We start from the raw sequence: 21,354 nt of genomic DNA on the forward strand, positions 1-21,354 counted from the left end.
AGACCCACTGGACAACATGCACCCAGTTCCTCTACTGACAAGACCAATCTGACATGCTTTAAGTGTGGCGGAAAAGGTCATTTCATGAAGGAGTGCAAGTCCAATCAGTTTGTTTCTCAATCTGGTCCATCAACTTCTTATAACAAGCCTGATGATAGCTACAGATCAAAATACAAAAAGCTTAAGGCTTAAATTGCTCTCATGTCTGCAGAAAAAAATAATAATCAATGCATGGTTGCTGAAGAAGAATGGGTACCCTCTAATGACTCATCAATTGATGATGAAGAGGAAAGAGATTGTTGTTATATGGCTCTGGCTGATCAAGAGCATAAGGAAACTGATCCTGAATTAAAACTAGACATTGCTGAAGCTCTAAACTCTGATTTAATTTTTGTGGAAACTGTTCGATCAGAAATGTCAAATAGTTTTGAAACAGATTTTTCTTAAATGACAAATTTACAATCAAAGTTAAAAGAACTTAAGAAATTGAATTGGCTTTTAAAGCACAAGTTTTGGTCACTGAAAAACTGGTCTAAGAAAAGGAAGAGCTTTGAAAATGCTTTAACTAAAGAAAAACATGTCATTCAGTCATGGCTTGAGACTAGAAAACCGTATGATGTTGCAAGAAACCAGTATCCCTCCCAAAAACGAGCATATCTGGGGGGTGATGTGACTGCTGCATCATTAATACCTGTTGTTGACCGACTACCAGAAGTGTTAAAACCAAGCACTATATATGATTAACCAACAACACCCAAAACTTGTATTATTCCTCCTATTCAATTGCCTGAGGTCAAGACTGGAGCACACCAGATGAATGCTCCAGTCAAAAAGGTCAAGCAGAATAAACCTTTGCCTCAATCATCTTCAAAGGAACCCGAGGTTCAGAAGAAGAAAAATGTTGTTCCACCTAAGCCAAAAGTCCAGTCATCTGGAAAGGCTCAGGTATCGTATGAAAAAACCATTTTGTTACGATTGGAAAGTAAGTTTCAACTACTGGCTCGTCAAGTTCAAAGTTGTTATGCAACATTAAACAACTTTGAGGGTACTTCATCAGGCCCAAAACAAAATGCAAAACCTTTTTCCAAGAAAGTTAAAACCATTACTCCTGTTGAGAAAAAGAAAAAGGTTTCAAAACTGTCAAACCCAGTGGTCTTTTCAACTAAGACTATTATCGAAGAAAGTGAACTCAACCAGATACCCCCTGGGATCCATTTGGCAGGATCCAGAGAACCCATCAGTCGATAGGTTCCCAAAACTGACTAATCAATCTGGTGGATGTGCAGGGCAATCGAAAGAAATATATTTGGTATCTTGACAGTGCTGCTGGCAGGACTATGACTGGATGTAAGACCCTGCTGGAGGAGTTCGTGACTTCAAACGGACCCTCAATTACTTTTGGAAATGATGGTTCTGGAAAGACTAAGGGATATGGTGTCTAGAATAATGGTCAAGTCAAATTCAAACGGGTGGTTAATGTTAATGGTTTGAAATATAACCTAATAAGTGTGAGCCAACTGTGTGATGATGGTTACCAGGTGTTGTTTAACATCTCCCAGGGCATTGTACTTAATAAGGATTGGAAGGTAGTATTGATTGCCCCTAGGAAAGGGAATGTGTATGTGATGGATATGGAAAGCTCTCCTTCAGAGCAGTGTTTCTATACCAAGGCTGATGAAGGCACAAAAAGGTTATGGCATAAAAGGTTATCCCATTTAAATTTCAAAAATATTAATAAGTTGTCCAGAAAACAACTTGCAGATGGGATACCTTCAGTTTCTTTCAAAAAGGAAAGGCCATGTCCAGGATGTGAGATGGGTAAGCAGAAATGCACCAATTTCAAGACAAAGCAGAATTTTAGCATATCTGAACCACTTCATACGCTTCATATGGACCTTTTTGGTCCAGTAAATGTTCAGACTCGTGCTGGTAAAAAGTATACCCTGGTAGCTGTTGATGAATACTCCAGATATTGTTAGATAATATTTCTTAAATCAAATAATGAAACTGCTGCTGAAGTCATCGCTCTTATCAAGCAAATTGAACTCAAATATAAGCGAAAAGTGTGTCAGTTAAGAAGTTATAATGGAACAGAATTTCAGATATCAACTCTGGAGAAATTCTGTACTAACACTGGCATCTCTCAGAACTTCTCATCAGCACGCACTCCAAAGCAGAATGGAGTTGTAGAAAGAAAGAACAGAACGCTGATAGAAGCTGCCAGAAGTATGCTTGCTGAATCTGGTCTTCCTAAAATGTACTGGGCTGAAGTAATTGCAACTGCTTGTCACACCCAGAATCGTTCAGTGTACGTGAAGCGACACAAGAAGACATCCTATGAAATATTATGGAAATAGAAAACCAAATATTGGTTACTTTCACAATTTTGGATGTCCAGTATACATCCTGAACGACTCGAGTCAATTAGAAAAATTTGATGCCAAAGCTGATGAGGGATATTTCTTAGGATATTCAGCCATTCGCAAAGCCTTCAAAGTTTACAACAAGAGACTGGAAAAGGTTCAAGAGTGAATACATGTCACATTTAATGAATCCAATGAAGCAATCAATAAAAAGCCAACCCTTACTTCTCCCCCAGAAAATCCAATTATCTGTGGTGAATCTGATCCTATCAAAGATTCATCTGAAGATGTTTCCAGTCATCCAGACTTGGAACCAGTGCAAATTGAGAAACCTGCTGGTAATACTTCATTTTATCCATCAATAAGTTTCAAACTATCCTCTGAACTTGTTATTGGATCAGATGTTCGTACTCCTCCTCCAATATCAGCTCCAATTGATTTTGAAACAGTAATTCAAGAAATGCCTTTAAATGAAGAATTTCATGATGCAAATCATGATCTTACAGATTCTGATGAAGACGTTGATGTTGTCTGGCAAGATCAAATTCCAGAAAATCAATTAAATTCTTGCACTGATATTGTTGTTCATGACAATCCTAGTCAATACTCTAAGTGGACTAAAGCTCACCCAATCAACCAGATTATTGGTGACTCCAGTAGAGGGTTTCAAACCAGAAGTGCCTCTAGTGAACAATGTTTATATGTCAGCTTCTTATCACTGATTGAACCTTAGAAGATTGACGAGAAAAAGAATGACCCAAGCTGGGTGATAGCTATGCAAGAAGAGCTTCACCAGTTCGAACGAAACAAAGTTTGGTATCTGGTTCCTCCTCCAGTTGGCAAGAAAGAACCAATTGGAACCAGGTGGGTCTTCAGGAATAAGGTTGATGAAGATGGACATGTGATACGAAATAAGGCCAGATTAGTTGCACAAAGGTATGTCCAGACAGATCTTGACTTTGAAGAATCATTTGCTCCTGTAGCAGGGTTAGAAGCCATTAGAGTGTTTTTAGCCTTTGTTGCCCATCATAAGTTCAAGGTCTACCAGATGGACGTCAAGAGTGCATTTTTGAATGGAGAATTAGAAGAAGAAGTTTACGTCAAGCAACCTCCAGGCTTCATTGATGAAAAACATCCACATTGGGTATATCGTCTGGACAAGGCACTGTATGGCCTCAGACAAGCCCCTCGAGTCTGGTATGATACTCTGACTAAACACTTATATGAAAACGGTTTCAAAAGAGGTGCAAATGACAATACCTTATTTATTCTTTGTGAAAGAGGTAATCTTCTGTTGGTACAAGTTTATGTTGATGATATTATTTTTTGTTCTACTGATGAATCTTTGTGTAAGAAATTTTCAAAAATTATGTCTTCAAAATTTGAAATGAGTTTGATGGGTGAATTAACATTTTTTCTTGGGCTCCAGATTAAACAAACCAGTGATAATCAAGAAAAATATGTTAGAGATATTTTAAGAAAATTCGATATGAATTCTTCACCTTCAAAATCGACTCCAATTTCTGCACCTTTAACAATAGATTCAGACCCTGATGAGAAGCCAGTGAACACCACTGCCTATAGAGGCATGATTGGTTCACTAATGTATTTAACAGCCAGTAGACCAGATATAATATTTGCATCATGTCTTTGTGTCAGATATCAGGCTAACCCAAAAGAATCTCATCTGGCGGATGTTAAGCGCATTCTGAAGTACCTTAGATCTAATGGCTCAGGCTTAGATCTAATGGGTTATTCAGATTCAGATCATGTAGGTTGTAAGATAGACAGGAAATCCACTACTGATGGATGTCATTTCCTTGGTGGCAAACTGGTGAGCTGGACCAATAAGAAGCAAACATCAGTCTCTTTATCCACTGCTGAAGCAGAATATGTGTTTGCAGCCAGTTGTTGTGCTTAGATACTCTGGATGAAGAACCAGTTGCTTGATTATGGTATTAAGTATTCAAAGACTCCTATTTTCCGTGATACTACCAGTGCCATTGCTATCTCAAACAATCCAGTCATGCACTCCAAGACGAAACACATTGATGTCAGGTATCATTTCATTCGTGATCATGTTATGAAAAATGATGTTGAAATCCACTTCATCCCCACTGACAAACAACTCGCTGACATATTTACAAAACCTTTGGATGAGAAAACTTTTCAATATCTTGTTAGTGAGTTGGGAATGTTGAACCCTTAATCTGGAACCTTGTTATGAATGCCTTTGTGACACTGGCAGGGTTCTTTGATTACAAATTTATAAATCTATACCAGTAAAGCTATCGAACTCCTTTGTAATACTATCTTTACACAAATAGATTTGTGGATCACCATTCCAGGGCTGGAAAATGTTTCTGGCACCTTGTAGATGTGTCCCTCTCATTGATACTAGATAAGTTGACGTGCATGTTTGAAGTGACTTCAGTCGCTTTGTAAATATGTCCCTCTCATTTGTCAATATTAGTTGATGTGCGTGTTTGAGGATTACTAGAATGGTCTAATCTGGGTAAGTACTGGAGTGTCCCTCTAATGTACCATCAGTGCATATTCTACTGGCCTAATCCACCAGTGATGCTGGAGTGTCCAATCAACCTCCAGATGCATTAAAATGAGTCATGGTGTGTTAAGTCATAATATTTTAATACTTGATGCTAGTGCGTGCCATACATACAAACTTTTTATCTGGACAGTTACTGTTCATCCTACGTGGCATGACTTTTTCAACTTAAAATGATGGTTTTGTTACCTTGGGAAGACAAAAAGTGCAAGTTAGTAATTTTGTGGGTTGTCAACCGTCATACATTTATGTGTGATGGGAAAAATTAAATGCGGATGTCAAAACCGATCAAAACTGTTTTCAAATTTTTCAAACTTACCGTTTTGAATTCCATTTTCTCTTTCCTCTATAAATACCCTTATTTACCTTCTCCTTTCAGTTTTATCTCGAAAATCATTTAGTCCCAAATCTTCAAATTTCTTCATTTATTTCTTTCTCTCTTCATTCAATTCCAATCATCATTATCTTTCTTCTTGAATTTTTCTTATAAACCCTAAATTCTTTCAATTTCTACTTTCAAATGGCACCCAAAACAACAAATTCTGACAAAAATCTTCTTACCAACAATTATACCCCTCCTACTAGTGTCACCAAAGCTCATGACATCATCATTGATTCTGACAAAATCAGGATTAACATGCATAACTAGATGGCAAATCTTGCCAGAACCCATGATCCTCAAACCATCATAGGACGAGTAAATTATTTCTTTCTTAGTTGTCCATTATATGGGGCTCTTACTATGAATCCAGGGAAAATGTACCATGGTTACTTGTGCGAATTTTGGTACACTGCTCATTTCAAAGCTGGTGATGATAACACCATTCATTACACCTTGAAAAAGGGATCTCGTCCTCATACAATAACTGTTCATTCCCTATGAGATGCCCTTCGTATGCACTATTTTTCAGAAAATGAATTGCCATTACAACTTCCCACTGGCATCAATCTTAGGGAAGTGTGTAGGCAGATGGGTCACACTAACATTCTCGATGAGCAGGGTGTGTTAAAGAGAAAAGGTACTATTTATATGAGTAAACTCACTGATTCCTGGAGATTCTTTTTCACTCATCTGGTAGAATGTTTGGGAAGTGGATCTGGAGGGCTTGATCAAATAAATCAGACCCAACTTATGATTGCATATTGCCTATGGCATGGGCTTAGGATTGATTTTGCCCAAATTTTTTGGAATGATTTGGCTGAAAAAATAAAAGTACATAAAAGAAAATCTCATGTACCCTTCATTAGATTTTTGTCTTTGATTTTTAAGCGTGCACTTGGGAATGAGTATGACTATGACACCAGTCATTTTTCTATGGCTGAACACTTGAGGGATCTCAGCAACTTAGTGTCCAAAAATAATGAAGTTGAGATTCCAGTTGAAATGATTGAAAGCTTTAGAAGAGAAATTACTGATGCCACACCTCCAATTGATTCAGAAGAAACCCAGGGTGGCCCTCAATTCAATATAGGTACTTCTGGGCATTTCACTACTAAAGAGCAGTCACCAGAAAATGAGGTGACTTCTGATCCATAAGAAACTCTTGTTTTTCCAACAAACATCTCCACAAGACCAAGAAATACCACCAGACGCCTAAGGAGAGGAGGAGCACTGGTCATTCCTCACAATACCGAAACCAGCCATCCAGGTCCCTCCCAACAAGAATCTAAAGATATTACAAGGGGAAACATACAAGAAGCCACTCTCAAAACTTCTGTTAGGGAGAGTGATGAAGAGAATCAAGGGACTACTCAACCTCTTGCACAAACTGAAAGGGTTACTGATGCCTCACCTCTTATAATTCCAGTTTCAAACAATACAGAAGGTGACATCATGAATGAAGATGGTACTTTGATCATGGATACAACAATGGAAGAAGCAAAAAATCAAGAAACACCTGTTGTGCCCTATGAACAGGAAAATGTGGTTATGCCAGATTCCGCCCAGATTGATTTGAACAGAAATGTACCTGATAAGGCTGTAGAGCAAACCACTTTCTGGGATGAAGATGAATCATCCCTGGACTTGTCCAACTCTGGCCAAGTTCAGGATTTATTTGGTGATGAAGCTCAGTCAATGGAAGCAGATTTCCAGGTTCCTATTCCTACTTCCAGTGATCCCCCCAACGCAATTATTCCTTCAGAAACCCAATCTCCTTCTCAGCACCAGTATGAACAAACGGTAATGCCACCACCTCCACCGCCTTTAATTTCTTCAGACACACCATACATAAATCCTCTTCCTTCTATTCCTTCACCTCAATCAACTCAAAATCCACCACAGTCAACTGAGAGACTTCAAGTGCTCAAGTTATAAATATTCCAGTCTCAAGTGCTCTAGACTCTACTGCTGGTCAGATTGAATCTCTTATACAAGAAAGAGTCGAGACACTTATATCCGTTGTTCAAAGAAATGCATCTGGACCCTCCTCTATACCAGTAGGACTCTCCTCTTCATCTTCCACCGAAGTCCAAGGCCTTTTAAACAAGGTAGCGAACTTGGAGAAACCCCTTCAGTCATCTTCCCAGGTTCTCTCTGACTTCAAATCTGCCATGACAAATTCTTTTCGATCAGAGTTGGACACCTTTTCTGGGAATGAACAACTGGTGTTTGATAAATTGAATGAACTAGTACTGGCCATTAACAACTTCTAGGAATCTATCAAAGTGGCAGTCCAGGAAATGAAAGGAATGTCTTCTGTCTCAGTTTCTTCTGTCCAATCTGCTGTTAAAGAGGCAATTGACACTCCTTTAGGAGAACTGAAGACGCAGGTCCAGAATTTGCATCGTGTGGTAGATATGTTGGATTGTCGGCCAACAATGGATCAGAGTTCAATCATAAGCAATGTAAGTGACCAGACTGCTTTGAAACTCAAGAATCTGGTACTCAAGCAGCTCTCTACTGATGTGACTGACTCTGTTATGATCAAATTGCAAGAAGTCATGTTGCCGAAGGTTATTGATTTGATTGTTAAAGAAATTCCTAAGGACTTGGTGACTAAAGTTAAAAATTTAAAAACACAAGTCCAGGAACTAAAAAAGATGTGTCTGCAATGAAGCCAGTGGCTGGTCACACTTTTGGCTCCACTGATAGGCAAATGCTAGAGCAGGTCTGGAATCACCTCAATTCTGGAGGTTATTCCAAGGGGGAAAGTGCTAATCCAGGTGCTCTAGTTGCATTTGCTGCTGAAAAATTGAAGGAACGAAAGATGGAACTTGCGCGTATTGAGGAAAGTGTTGTTATTGGTACTGATGCCAATGAGCCACAGTTTGAAGTATTTGAAGATGTTGCCCAGCTTAAGAAAAATCTAAAGGGCACATCTGGTGTAAGTGAAGAAGTTCAGTCTCCTAAAAGGCCAAATGTTACTGAGGAAGAATCGAAAAGAATTCATCAAGCTGAACTCCTCATTAATATTCATAAAGAAAATGCCAAAAAGGCACTGGTCAAGCCTCATGAAAAAATGAAACAGATGGGTACACTTGACAGTGCTAATGTTGGAGCCTTAAATCTGAACTTAGATATGTACTTGCAAATAAAGAAAGACCCCAGAATTGCAAAATGTCTTGATGTTCTGGATGATATCAAACTAAGAAGTGCATATTTAAAGGAAGAACAGGAGCTGGGTTCCTTTACTCATGGTATCCCTATTCCAGAACTGATTAAAAGAAGAAAATAAGAATTGGTTCGTCTGAAGAACCAAGTCAAAAGTAATGTTGAAGCTCTTGAAAAGGAGTACTCAAGGAAGAGAAAGGGTGGAAGAAACTCTAAGGCTTCAAGAGATGCTGATCTTAATACATTCATTCCTCTGGATACTTCAAAGTCTCTTACCAAGGTTGTAACAAGAAGAACTGGTGAGACTCCTGCTGAAAGCAGACCAATGGAAACATCTGAACAAGGCATTGGTTCTGATGATGTCCAGTTTCTTGTTAAACAAGCTCAGACAAGGGAAAGGTATGAAGCCTTCGTACATGGCAGAGCTAATGTCAGATAAATCATAAATGTAGAAATTGAAGGCATTCCTGATGATCCTAAGTTTGAAAAGTTTTCAGTGAAGTTGTTCAGGGAAGAAAATTTCACTGATGAAAGGCCAGCATATACAATTCATGCTTTTGGAATGACAGAGTTAAAGGAGATTGGTGAGTTTTTCAAAGGAAAAACGTCATTTTCCAGGGCAGAATTAGCTTTCATGAAAAGAATCAAGAACAAATTTCTCAAATAGAAGCAAATGGAAGCTGATATGGGAATGACTAAAAAACAAGGTTCACCACCACAACCCAAGAGAAAGGCCGCTGAAGAAGCATCTGGTCACATTGAAAAGAGAATTGCCTGACTCTTTTATCATTTACTTGTAATTGTACCGATTTTATAAAGTTGTAAATTGTCACCAGTTGATGTCTGTAAATATAAGTTGCAAGCTTTATTTTTCACAAGTATCTGATTAGTATTAAGTCTAGTAATTAACATGTATAAACTGGGAACACTGATGATCTATAAAGTGGCTCCCCAGTATTTCAAAATTAGACTTAGTCAAAAATTTTCAAGGATTTTTCAAGCACAAACATGTATAGATAACAGCTTGAAAATCCTTGCATAATTTCTAAACAAATAGGGGAAATTTGTTAGGTCCAGATTTACTGGACTCGCTCCAGACGTGACTACTGGAGCCCTCTGAAGATTTGTCCAGAAATTATGTGAAGACCAGTGAACCATTTACTTGTACAGAAATCTGAATTCCACCAAATTGGTTCCCTGGACTTCACTCCAGTCAAGATCTTTCCACTGAAGAACATTCTCACTGAAGTCTGAAGAAAGAAGTCTGACAAATAGTGGAGCTCACTAACAGACTTACCAGATCTTCTGACTGGAGTCCTTGACAGTGTTCTAGACCTTACAAGTCTAAACACTGATTACGAGGAATTGACTTTATGCCTTTACATGCCTTTACTCTGACAATCCATTTGTCCTTTGTTAAAAGCCTTACACGCATGTAAAGGTGGTTGGTTAATTAGAAGACAAGTCACTATCAAGTGACTTTATTCTTGTACTTTAATCAAATCATTTAAGGAATTAAAGTAATTTCCTTAAATATATGTACATATTTGTACGGCAAAAAGAATATTATATTTATTCTTTTTGCCTATAAATACCAAGTCACTTCCCTCGTCCAAATTACACTTTTGCAATTTGGTGCCTTTGCTCGAATACTCTCGATCTAAACAGTTATACTTCACGACTTTAAGTATTTCGATCAAAAGATTTTATTTAGCAAATATTAGATCACATGTAATTCATAAGGTTGTTTAGATACTGACTTTGTAATATCTTAATTCCGCAACAACCTTGTATTTTATTTAACATAAATAAATAAAATACACTTGAAAATTACATTGTGTCTCACCATTTACTTTACTTGCTTATCTTTATATTGCTTAAGTACGTATTACTTTATATATATTCTTGCTTTTATATTTATTGTAATACTAGTCTAATCTAGTGCTTACTTGACTTGTCGCATTTATACTAATCCAATCTAGTGCTTACTTGACTTGTTGTATTCTACACTTGTGGGTTAAACCATCAAGTGAGGGACTTCACATATCAGCAATCTTGGAAGTTCATGTACTGAAACTTCTTTTATTCAAGAAATCTGAAAATTCAAGATTTGTCACCGGGCTAAGATTATTTGAAGTCATTTATCATCTGAAGATGTTCAGAAATGAAAACTCGAGGCCTTACTTTAAGGACTTGAGGGCAAGTCCTCAAAAAGAGGGAGTGATTGATGTGGAAATGATCCCGAGCCATTTCCACATAAATACTTGGTTCGCGTATTTGTTAAAAGAAGTTCAGCAAGCAACAGATTACATTTGGATATCCTTTATTGGAATTAAGCTACTGATGTATGTTGATTTTAATGCAAAGTCGAGCACTGAAGTTATCCAACCAAATCAAGTGTTGCTGGTCTTAAGGGTCATCAGTGACAATACAAGTTTTGATCAGCAGCAATTCTCGCTGAAACAACTTCAACTGGTCACCGTCAGTGAACTGAACAACACCAGATGTGATCAGCGAGTGTCCAGATCAACAAGTAACACTTCAGTTAGAAGAATACATCAGCAAGTCTTTTCTTAGCAAGTATCCATGAGTGACACTGGCCAGAGATGGGTGCTCAGCACATTACTTAAGTCATGCTTCAGCGAGGATTCACCAATGATGAAGTTTATCAGATCCATATCAGTTACACTTCAGTGGCCTATTTCAGCAACTAGATATCAATCCACCAGTAAAGGTAGCAACTGGACCGTTTCAGTGAATAACTCCAGTGAGTTATTTCAGACAATATGCTACTCAGTGAACCATTTGAGTGGACGACGTCCGTGAGAAAATGCTCAAGATGGAATACTCCACTGAAGTTTCTCCAGATGCATTCTCCAGATAAGATCCTCCAGATGCATTTCTCCAGTAATGATCCTCAAGATGCATTTCTCCAGTAATGATCCTCCATATGTACTCTATAGTGAAGTTTCTCCAGATCACTTTTCCAGTAAAGATCCTCCAGCTCCAGGTTCCAGTGACAATCCTCCAGATCCAGGTAACATTACTCTAGAGCCATTCACCAGTCTCCAGTCAAGACCCTCCAGTAGAGCTTACGAGTGAACGACTCTAGTCAAGATGCTCCAGTAGCAATCCATCTGATCTACTTTAGTTTGTCGTCATCTAGTTACTTTCATCCGATAAGAGGCGGACACGTCATAATGTTCTAGAAGCTTATGGATAAGAATGGACATGTGGATGTGACAGCTTTCTTAACGGTTTGCATGTGTCAATTGTAGGGACCATTTCCATGGGAATAATTCTAAAAGCTGCACATGCCCTTTTTCTATTGGTGGAATAATTAGTGGTTGTCCCCCATAATAAAATGAGTGGATGTCATTCACCCTTGATAACTTTTATTTATTTTAATTTGTGTTTCGATGATTTCTAGAAAATAACATGTGGCTATAAATAGGGGTTGTATTTTTCTCATTGTAAGTGAGATTATGTTGTTGAATGAAATTAATAGAGCAATCTCTATTTCTTATCCAAAATCTTCATTTACGTTTATAGATCTTTGATCTTGGTGTTTTGGAGTGATCCCTTAATCTATATTTGTGGTGGTTCGTCCTTTATCAAATATAGTGGTGAGATTTTAAATCTTCAATTCCTTGATCTATGTTTGTGGTGACTAGATCTTTATCAAAGATAGTGGTGGGTTGGAGTGTTTCCTTTATCCTTGGTTCCGGTGGCTTGGCCTTTACGAATCTTGGTAGTGGATTCTTTTATCTATACTTTTGTTTTATTGTCTTGTTTTCTTGTTTATTTCATAAAATCCAGAAAATACCAAAAATATTTAATTCCATTTTTGTTTAATTTCCGTTGTGCTTGAGTTATTGCGTGTTTTACGCATCAATGTCACACACTGTGATGGCCTCTATTCATAATCAACTTTAATATTTAATGTAATTTAACCCTCGTCATCCAGATTTAGGATAACAACTACCAAATTATCTTTTAGGTCATCAATAGCATGCAACTCAATCATTGCTCTAGCATAACTGCTCCGTCCCCAAGCATCAACACACATAGCCTCAGTAAAGCTATCCAACTATTTAGGTGTACCTAACTTTGAAGCCATTAAACTAAGTCCATCATCAATATATACCGCCAAAGGGACATTATGCAATTTAACCCACACCGGAACAATTTTAATACCGTCTTTCTTTAGTATGATAGAGGGTAGAAAAATAGGACTATTACAAATTAACCAAGGACCTCCCTTCAAGACATGATTCATAGCTTCTTTCTCAGTAAATTTGAAAAGTAAAAACCATTAGCATTCATCATTTTCACCAGCCCAAACTTTGCCCATGCTTTCTTTACAAAGTATTCAACTACTGGATATGCCACCCCATCTCCAAGAAAATAACCATATAATACATTGTTAAACCGTTGTTGGACATGGCAGACAGATTCCCTAGGAATAACAAGTAATCTAAAATTAATTTTGGGAGCCTCCGTTTTTGCCTTCAGTTTTGAGGCATAAGAAACCAGTTTTGGTGGCATATCTTCAGGTTGTTGAATTGAGGCAAAATCTTCATCATCTTTATCGTTCTTTGTTGTCATTCCATTTCCACCATAGCTATCCACTGATTTAAAAATCAGCTGATTACCTACATTCATATCCTCAGCTTTTTTTGTGTTTCCTTAATGTACCCATATTCATCATACTCAACATCAACATCAAGTTTTGATTCAACACTATCAACTTTGTTACTAGAAAACTGATTTGACGTTGCAACAACTCCACCATTAGAACTATTAGTTGGAACTTCATCGTTACCTTCAATTAACGAATCCTCAGGAGTTTTAGTGGTAGTCGGCTGACTACAGCCTGAAGGTTTCATTAACTTTAGTATTAAACATACCAGCAGATTCTGTGAGAAGACAACTCGGGGTATTCGGGGAAGTTGAAGTTCAAGAAGACAGCTCGGGTGACTAGCACACTTGAAGTTTGGGGTATTCGGGGAGAATTTCTTTTCCAAGATGGATGCTTAGTTAATTCGTTTGCTTTATTGTCTAGTTGTATCTTCTTCATGGTTTTGTATAGCTATGCGTGTTTGCATTGGTTATGAATTGTTCTAGTTTCCTTTGTTTGCATATAAGGCATGTCTCGTATATGAATTAGTATGAACTCTTCATACTACTTGCTTTGTAATGTTTTGGGTAATTAATATAAAGTCAATGGGGTTTAAATTCCCCTTTACCCCAAAAACAAAAAAGACACACCAACAGATTTGTTATCCTTGGAACCCTTATTAGGGTGTCTCAAAATCGTACGAACAGGAAGTCTTTTCTTACCATCTATGTTTTTTAACTTTTGAGGCAATCCCAGGATTACCCATGGCAACCGATCTCTCCATAATCAAAAGAAACCCATGTAGACGATAAAATCTAGAATGAAAAAGAATACGAAGTCAATGAAGAACATGAAAATAAAACTATCAAAACCCTAAAAACCTGTATGGGAACCCTAATAAGTAAATCGATCACCTTAACCTGTTAACAAGCCCCAACGATCTAGCTAAAGTACACAAGGTAGCCGCGATCCGAACCTGGTAACAAATCGAGAAAAGAAATAACAAAATTGGGTTTTGAAGACTTGTAAAGAGGAGAACCCTAGAATACGTTAAATCTAAGCAAAAAAAAAGTAAATAGTTCTGATTAGAGCACCAAAAAAGCAAGAATAATCACAACTAAACACCATGATCAGCTAGATGGAACGCGTAATGGGGTTGGAAAATTGGAAAAGATTGAAATTGTCAATCGTCATAGGGGGAGACAAATAGAGTTTTCCAAAAGGCAATCGCCTATCGGCAATGCAAGACTCTTTACTAGAGTTGGCCAAAAAAAAAAAGAAATAAAATAAGATAAAAATGCTAAGCAGATGTGATATGTATTTTGTTGTCAAATCTTGTAATTTATATTGAAAATTATCGTCTGTTAATAAAATTACCTTTACATATGTCGTCATCATATTGGGATCTTTATGTATGTTTTATATGTTGGTTTATTATTTTTGTTTTACATGTACTTAACATAAATGTAAACAACACATATAAAGAGTAACTAAGTTAATATTAGATCTATGTTTCATAGATGAAATATTAACTTAAATATTCCTAAGTGTTATTTTAGTGTTATTGGAAACAAGGACGTGTACATGTTTTGGGAACACCCAAATGGTTTGAGAGTTCTTAGGAACACGCAAACTATTTGAATGTTCTTCGAAACACTCAAATAGACCAAAACCCTTAAAAGACAATAGGGCCGAAAAGAAACACGCAAAAGGCAATAGGCATTTGCGTGTTCCAGCCCTGCCTTATATATGAGTGTGTGGTTTGCGTAAAGTGAGCACAAGCTAAGAGTGGTAGCTAGTGAGAGAAACAAGCAAAATTTTGTGAAAGAAACTACTAGAGCTAAGAACGCACAAATGTAGATCTAATTACTTGTTTCACGCACTCGTGTTGGTTGGATTGGGAAGTAGAATACATATTGGGTTTCTTGTCCGGATAGCCGCCTCACTATAATAACAAAATACGAGTGTTTATGTTCACACATTATTATTATATATATATATATATGGAAAAGTTATTCGGAGAACCCTTAAAAAGGCAAGAACCCTTAGAAACCTTTTTTCCATCAAAATTTACAAGGGTAATATTATACTTTTATAATTGACTAATTAAATTAAAATTTGTCCATGCACATGTGATCACCAATATGGTTGTTCACGCATATGTAATCATCAATATAGTTGTTTGTGCAAATGTGATCATCAACTAATTTTATAAAACATTGTTTACAAAATACAAAATACATGTGCTCATAGAACCGTTAATGCACATGTGATCACCAATTAATCTAATGAAATATTCATTTATAAAATACTTGCACATATTTTTATACATATGATCATATAACTTTTGTATATATGTGATCACCAACTAATTACATGAAGTATTTTATTTACAAAATATTAGTATATATATGCTCATGTGTGTGCATATTAGATAAGAAGAAGTTCAAATGCGAACTATTTCCCAAATCCATCGAAACAATTGGAATAAAATAAAGCGACCCACAAAAGAGATAAAAGATAATAAATAGCAAAGAAAAAATAAAAGAAGGATGGATTTATTGCAACGAATGCACTAGCCGCTATTTAAAACAAAAAAAAAAAAATCCACGAAGCAACGAAATTTGATTTGCAATTCAAGATGAAAGAGAAATTGATAGATCAATGAAATGATTGTTTCTTTCATACTGCCGCAATTTGCTTTGCGTAACCCAGAACCATAATTTGATAATGAAATAAATAGTTGATGAATTTGTTTAATTATCTGAGTAAATCACTACCATTTTTTATTTGATTATGAAATGGATGAATTGTTTATTTCATCAAAATCACGATCTGATAGTCAAATAATGGTGGAGAAAGTTTAGGAGAAGTTTTTTAATTTGATTATGTGACTAAACTACCCTGTATATTATTAAAATGAATTTAAAATCTCTAGCTAATTACTAAAATGCTATATTTATTCTAGTCCGTTGATCAAAGTATTCAAAGGTTATGATTAATTTAAAAAGTTTCTAAACGTTATTGTTTTTTTAAGAGATTTTAAATTAACTTTTCACTATATATACATATACGCCACTGTATATACATATACGCCAAAAGGTGATATAGAAAACTTGAGTTATCTTCATAGACTCCGTAAGTCACATGTTTTATTAATGGGATAATTTCATATTTACCAAAAAAACATAACCTAATATCATATTTACCCAACTTTTATTAATAATTTCATAGTTACCCAATTTTAATTCACATTCTATCAAATCTACGCAAATCACAGATTATTCTATGTTTAAACTATTATAATTTTATACTATCCATACCCTTATATGAGCGGAAAAAGAAAAAACTCCAGCCAAATCGTCAATTAGCAAAATCCTTTATATTTTCATGGCAGTGAAAAAGATTATTAATACCGTTCATCTCAATGATCACTCAATAGACATACGACCATAAAAATTTGCATCTGAATAGCCTTTGTATTTGCTTCTAAACCATTTATGATAGTTTTTTACCTGAACTTTGTATCTCACGACTCACGTAATGTTACTTACTCAATGATATTGCATGACTTTTGATGATATTAAATTAAATATAATATGGATTAAAGTAGTTGTTTTTTTAAAACGAAAATCAGTACATTTGCTTGGATATAATGTATTTTAGTTGGGTTTTATAATTAGCTTGTATCATCAAATTTTAGGTTACATATACAAAGGTCTTCTATAATAAATGAAATTTGAAACTCATATTTATTTATTCCTTATTAATATATTTTTTTAATCTTATATAATTCACATTTGTGAATATTCTGCTTGGCATAAGAAGTCAAATTCGAATGCATTATTTCAGTTATTTATTTTTAAAGGCATATAGGGAATTTATTGATATAAATTTGGTTATAAGTTATTTTTGTAAGTGATTTGGATAAATTTGATAGAATGTGAATTAAAATTAGGTAGATATGAAATTTTTAATAAAAGTTGAGTAAATATGATATTAAAGTGTGTTTTTTAAGTAAATTTGAAATTCTCCCTTTATTTATTGATTGTTAAGTGTAATTCAATATCTTACATCTTGATCTAATAAACAAGTGTAACTTATGGAATTATGTAGCAAACCAATCACAATCTATCCATAATATACGGAGAATTGATCAAACAAAACATTCTCTTTTCTTAATTGATTTCGTTACAATTTCTGATTGGAAAATGATATCACGGAAATTATACTAAATGAGTTTTAATCTTAACAGACATTGTCTATTAATCATGGTGGCGTCAATATTAAGAAAATGTCCAATGATCTCATGGGACGGCGATCGGGCCCACCCTTTGTCCATCTAGTATATACTAGTATTTTCCTATTACTATATCTAATCTTTAGTAATAATTGACTAATCTTCTTCCAATAAATTAAGCATATTTCTTTACAAAAAGTCTGAATATTTGAAATAATATTTGAAGTTCGGATATTCCAAGTTTCCAATAGTGAATTGTAATATCCGAAAACATATTCAAAATTCCAAATATTCGAAGTTAGAATATTTAAAATATACTAATTTTGAAAAAGAAAAGGGAAATATTGTTAACATGTCAAGCTAAATGATTACATATATGAGACTTCATAACGAAAATGACTAGGCATTTATCTATACTCTCTTATAAAGAGTATTTGATTTTTTATAATTAACACTTTTTTTTTCTTTTTAAAATACCCTTACTTAAACATGAAACTCTTATATATCATCTTTTCCCCATTCTCTCTAATCATTACACACTCTCATCGACCTTCTATCACCCTCCGCCGCTGCCCCCTTCTCCACCGCCTCCCTCAATTTTCACCACCGCCTTCGCTTTATATTGTCTAACACCTTCTAGGCGCCGCAACGCGCGGACAACATGCTCGTAAGTTTTACAGGCAATTCCTTTTTGATAGATTTAAGTCGCTTTATGCCAATTTAGAAATTCGTATGTTGTTCGTGTAATGTTAAAAGTATTTCGAGCCGTCTCCATGGGCCGGGTGGTATTCTCTTTTTATAGGGGGATTATGGCTTAATTGTCAAGAAAAGGGATTGGGTTGAATGCCTAAATGGCATAATTTGTTTATGTAGAGGCTTGCTTTGTTTATGTATCATATACCCACGCGACCTTCGTATGAGGCTATTTATATGCCAATTCCGTAGGCCTGGAGGGAGTATATAACCACTAATCAGCATGACTTACTTGTTGATATGTCTAACGAGTGAAGTAAACATAATTTCATTTTCAATGATCAATGCAATTTTGGTTAAGATTTCATGGCATTGCCTCGAACCCAATAAACAATATTGCCATTTGGCCTCACTCTCTAAATGGCTAATGAGAAATTAAAATGGGAGCTGCCTCAAGACACCTCATTTAACTTGTCACCGAAGTTATAGTTGATCGAGATTCATTGAGTCATCATCATGGTTTGATTACCAACATCAATAGATTGATTGTTAGTTGAGGGACTTGAAACTTTAAATTCAAATCCTTATGTCAACTAAATGCTTTCAAGTCTTTAGATAGAGGTTTTGTCAAAATGATTTTCCTCTATCATTTAAGTTGGGTGTATGAAGAATAATATCGATAAGCCCAAATCCAACTTTCAAAAAATAAATAAAAAACAAAAATCATCATGGGTTTGATTTTATTATGACCTAGACTAACCCATGTTTTATACATAGTGAGTCGCATACCATTTATGTTCGTTTAGTTGATAAACCAGAAGGTTGAGCTAAAAGCAACCCTTGGTTTAGTGGTTGAAAAGAAAGCTGGAAGGCTTTGCCTCCCTTGAGGTATCCGGTGCAAATCAAAGCATCGGCATTTATTAGTAAGTTGAGGAAAACTAACAGCAAATCATAAAAAAAATAAACCCATGGCAATATCACAAAAATCAACTGAACATGACATGAATTCTACTATTTACTACTCATATGTATTGTGAGGATGCAAAAACACAAAACATCACTCAAAAAACAAGGAACTAAATGGGACATCAATGGAAGATCAAAAAAATAGATCTTGCAGCTGATGAAGATCGAGGGGACACTCTACTACAACAAAAGAGATCATAAAACTGTCTCTATCTGTTCTGCCCCTGCACTTGCTAGTTGCCACTACTACTAATACCACTACTACTACTATTACTACCAAGTACAAGTCATAATATGTAGAAACAAGGCTTAAAATATGCAGCCTCAGTTCCACAACTAAAATCAAACTTTTTCTTTTAAAAGAAAGTATTCATTTGCGATTCAAAAACAGAGAAATCATGATTCCCATGTTCTTGTTCATGATGTTCTTGAATGTTTTCAACATCAAAATTTGTTGGAAACATTAGATTGTTGTTGGAATCAAGACAATCCCATACTGCACTCCCGGGTCCCCAACCTGAATTATACCAATTCTCGGCCAATTCTCCCCAAGCCGGTTCAGAATCAGAATTCCTTTCCCCTGTTCCCGGGTTATCCCCATGGAAAAGTTCAGTCTCTGTCTCGTTTTCCTGTGATTCTTTCGATTTCTCCTTTATAGTATCGTCTTTCACTAGTTCTGTTAATGGTGGGGACGATGAAGAACCCTCGCCTGAATTCTGCCCCGATTCTGTCTTGGTTTTCCCCAAAAACCGCTCAGGGAAGTTAAGCCGTGCATTCTCACCCCGAAGCTTAAATGCTTCCCGATCATATGCCATCGCCGCGTCCTCTGCCGTGTCAAAAGTACCCAACCAGAGACGGGTTCTGTTACGCGGCAGACGGATTTCAGCAACCCATTTACCCCAATGCCTCTGCCTTACACCCCTATACAATTTAGTTGTGTGAATGGGTTGAATTGGTGGTCTCATTTTATTCATCATCATCATCCTTCCTCTTGGGCTAAGATTCAATGAATCACTCCAATAACTTAGCATCTGATGTTGAGATAAACCTGGATTCTCGCCTAAAAAATACGGCGGGAACCCATGGATCATTTGAGGTTGTTGCTGCTGGTGGTGGTTAAAAGAGATCATTTGTTGGTTTGGTGATGGTTGTTGTTGATGTGGGAATGAGGGGCTTAGATTCGAATGAGAAGCTGGGAAAGAATTCGATCTGTATTGTTGTAATGTCTCGATTGTGTGTTGATTGTTTCCATCAAATGCGAATGGAAACAGTCTAGAAGATGAAGATGGTGATGAAGATGAAGGTTGATGTTCAGGGCTTTTGGTTTTTTTCAACGGTCTAGTGTTGTTTGTTTGAGACATAGAAGCTTCATCAAAAACTTGCTTCCATTCTCTAGTTTCATCAAAGGCTAATTCATGATGATGATAATGATGGTCAAAGTCCAATCCTGTGAAATTATGAGTTTCTTGTGTTGATATTTTTGATTTCCCACTGTTCCTAGGTGCAGCCATTGATCAATCAACAATATGAAAAAACACAAATTCACTATCACAGCAACAACAACAAAAAATGAAACAGTGTTGGCCGCTCGCTCTTTTTTGGATAATCTATGAATTGCAGCACTAAAACTAGCTTTAATTCATGATATAGAAAAGAAAAAAGAAAAACACCCAATTAACAAAAAAAAGAAACTCAAGTTAAATTCCAGATCATAAAGTTTCTTCAAAATTTAAAAGTTTCAGTTTAAACGGGTTTTTATATTAGCACAAGAATGAATGTCAAAATAAAGTTTCATTATGTGAAGGAAAAAAAAAATGACTGAGCGAGCGGCTTAAAATGAAGATATAAAAGGAATCCAAAATGTAGTAAATATGAATAATTCTTTATTGAATAATGATTGATTGTCAGAAAGAAAAAAAGGAAATGAAGAGGTGGAACAGGGGAATAAATGAGAACAAAAGGAAGAGGAGTTTGTAGGTGTGTGATAACTGGGAAGTGTGTTTTTTATTTTGAGAGTGGGGAGGTGGGTTTATAAAAGAGATAAAGATTTGATATACAAAAATGGTGGGGACCCACACGGCTATTTTATATTGACAAAAGGAAATGATATTTGTCAAAGTTCCGTTGCTTCCACTCTAACCTTCTCTTTGGGCCGTCATGCACGAATTCATTATCTGTGGTGTATTTGAAAAACTTTATCAAAATGGTGAATTTTAAAAAACGAAAATAATACTTGTGCGTTGCGGCGGTGAGATAATGAAGATGATAGCTAGGTCATAGAGTGTGATATATTAAAAAGTGTGATATCTCATACAAGTTGATATGTCATAAAGTTTAATAGTAAAATGCCTT

The 21,354-nt window shown here is 35.9% G+C and overlaps 1 protein-coding gene across 1 annotated transcript; it reads right to left on the reverse strand.

Moving 5' to 3' along the window:
* Positions 1-19,018: 19,018 nt before the first annotated feature.
* LOC122581542 (ethylene-responsive transcription factor ERF054-like) lies at positions 19,019-20,773 on the reverse strand. The gene has a single exon (XM_043753775.1). The coding sequence runs from the start codon at positions 20,511-20,513 to the stop codon at positions 19,359-19,361; it is 1,155 nt and encodes a 384-aa protein (XP_043609710.1). The 5' UTR covers positions 20,514-20,773; the 3' UTR covers positions 19,019-19,358.
* Between the last annotated feature and the right edge of the window lie 581 nt (positions 20,774-21,354).

The sequence above is a fragment of the Erigeron canadensis genome, chromosome 1 (genome assembly GCF_010389155.1).
Source record: "Erigeron canadensis isolate Cc75 chromosome 1, C_canadensis_v1, whole genome shotgun sequence".
Lineage (NCBI taxonomy): Eukaryota > Viridiplantae > Streptophyta > Magnoliopsida > Asterales > Asteraceae > Erigeron > Erigeron canadensis.

Excerpts from the sequence above, each read along its gene's own strand:
- LOC122581542 (XM_043753775.1), bottom strand. The coding sequence starts at position 20,513 with ATGGCTGCACCTAGGAACAGTGGGAAATCAAAAATATCAACACAAGAA.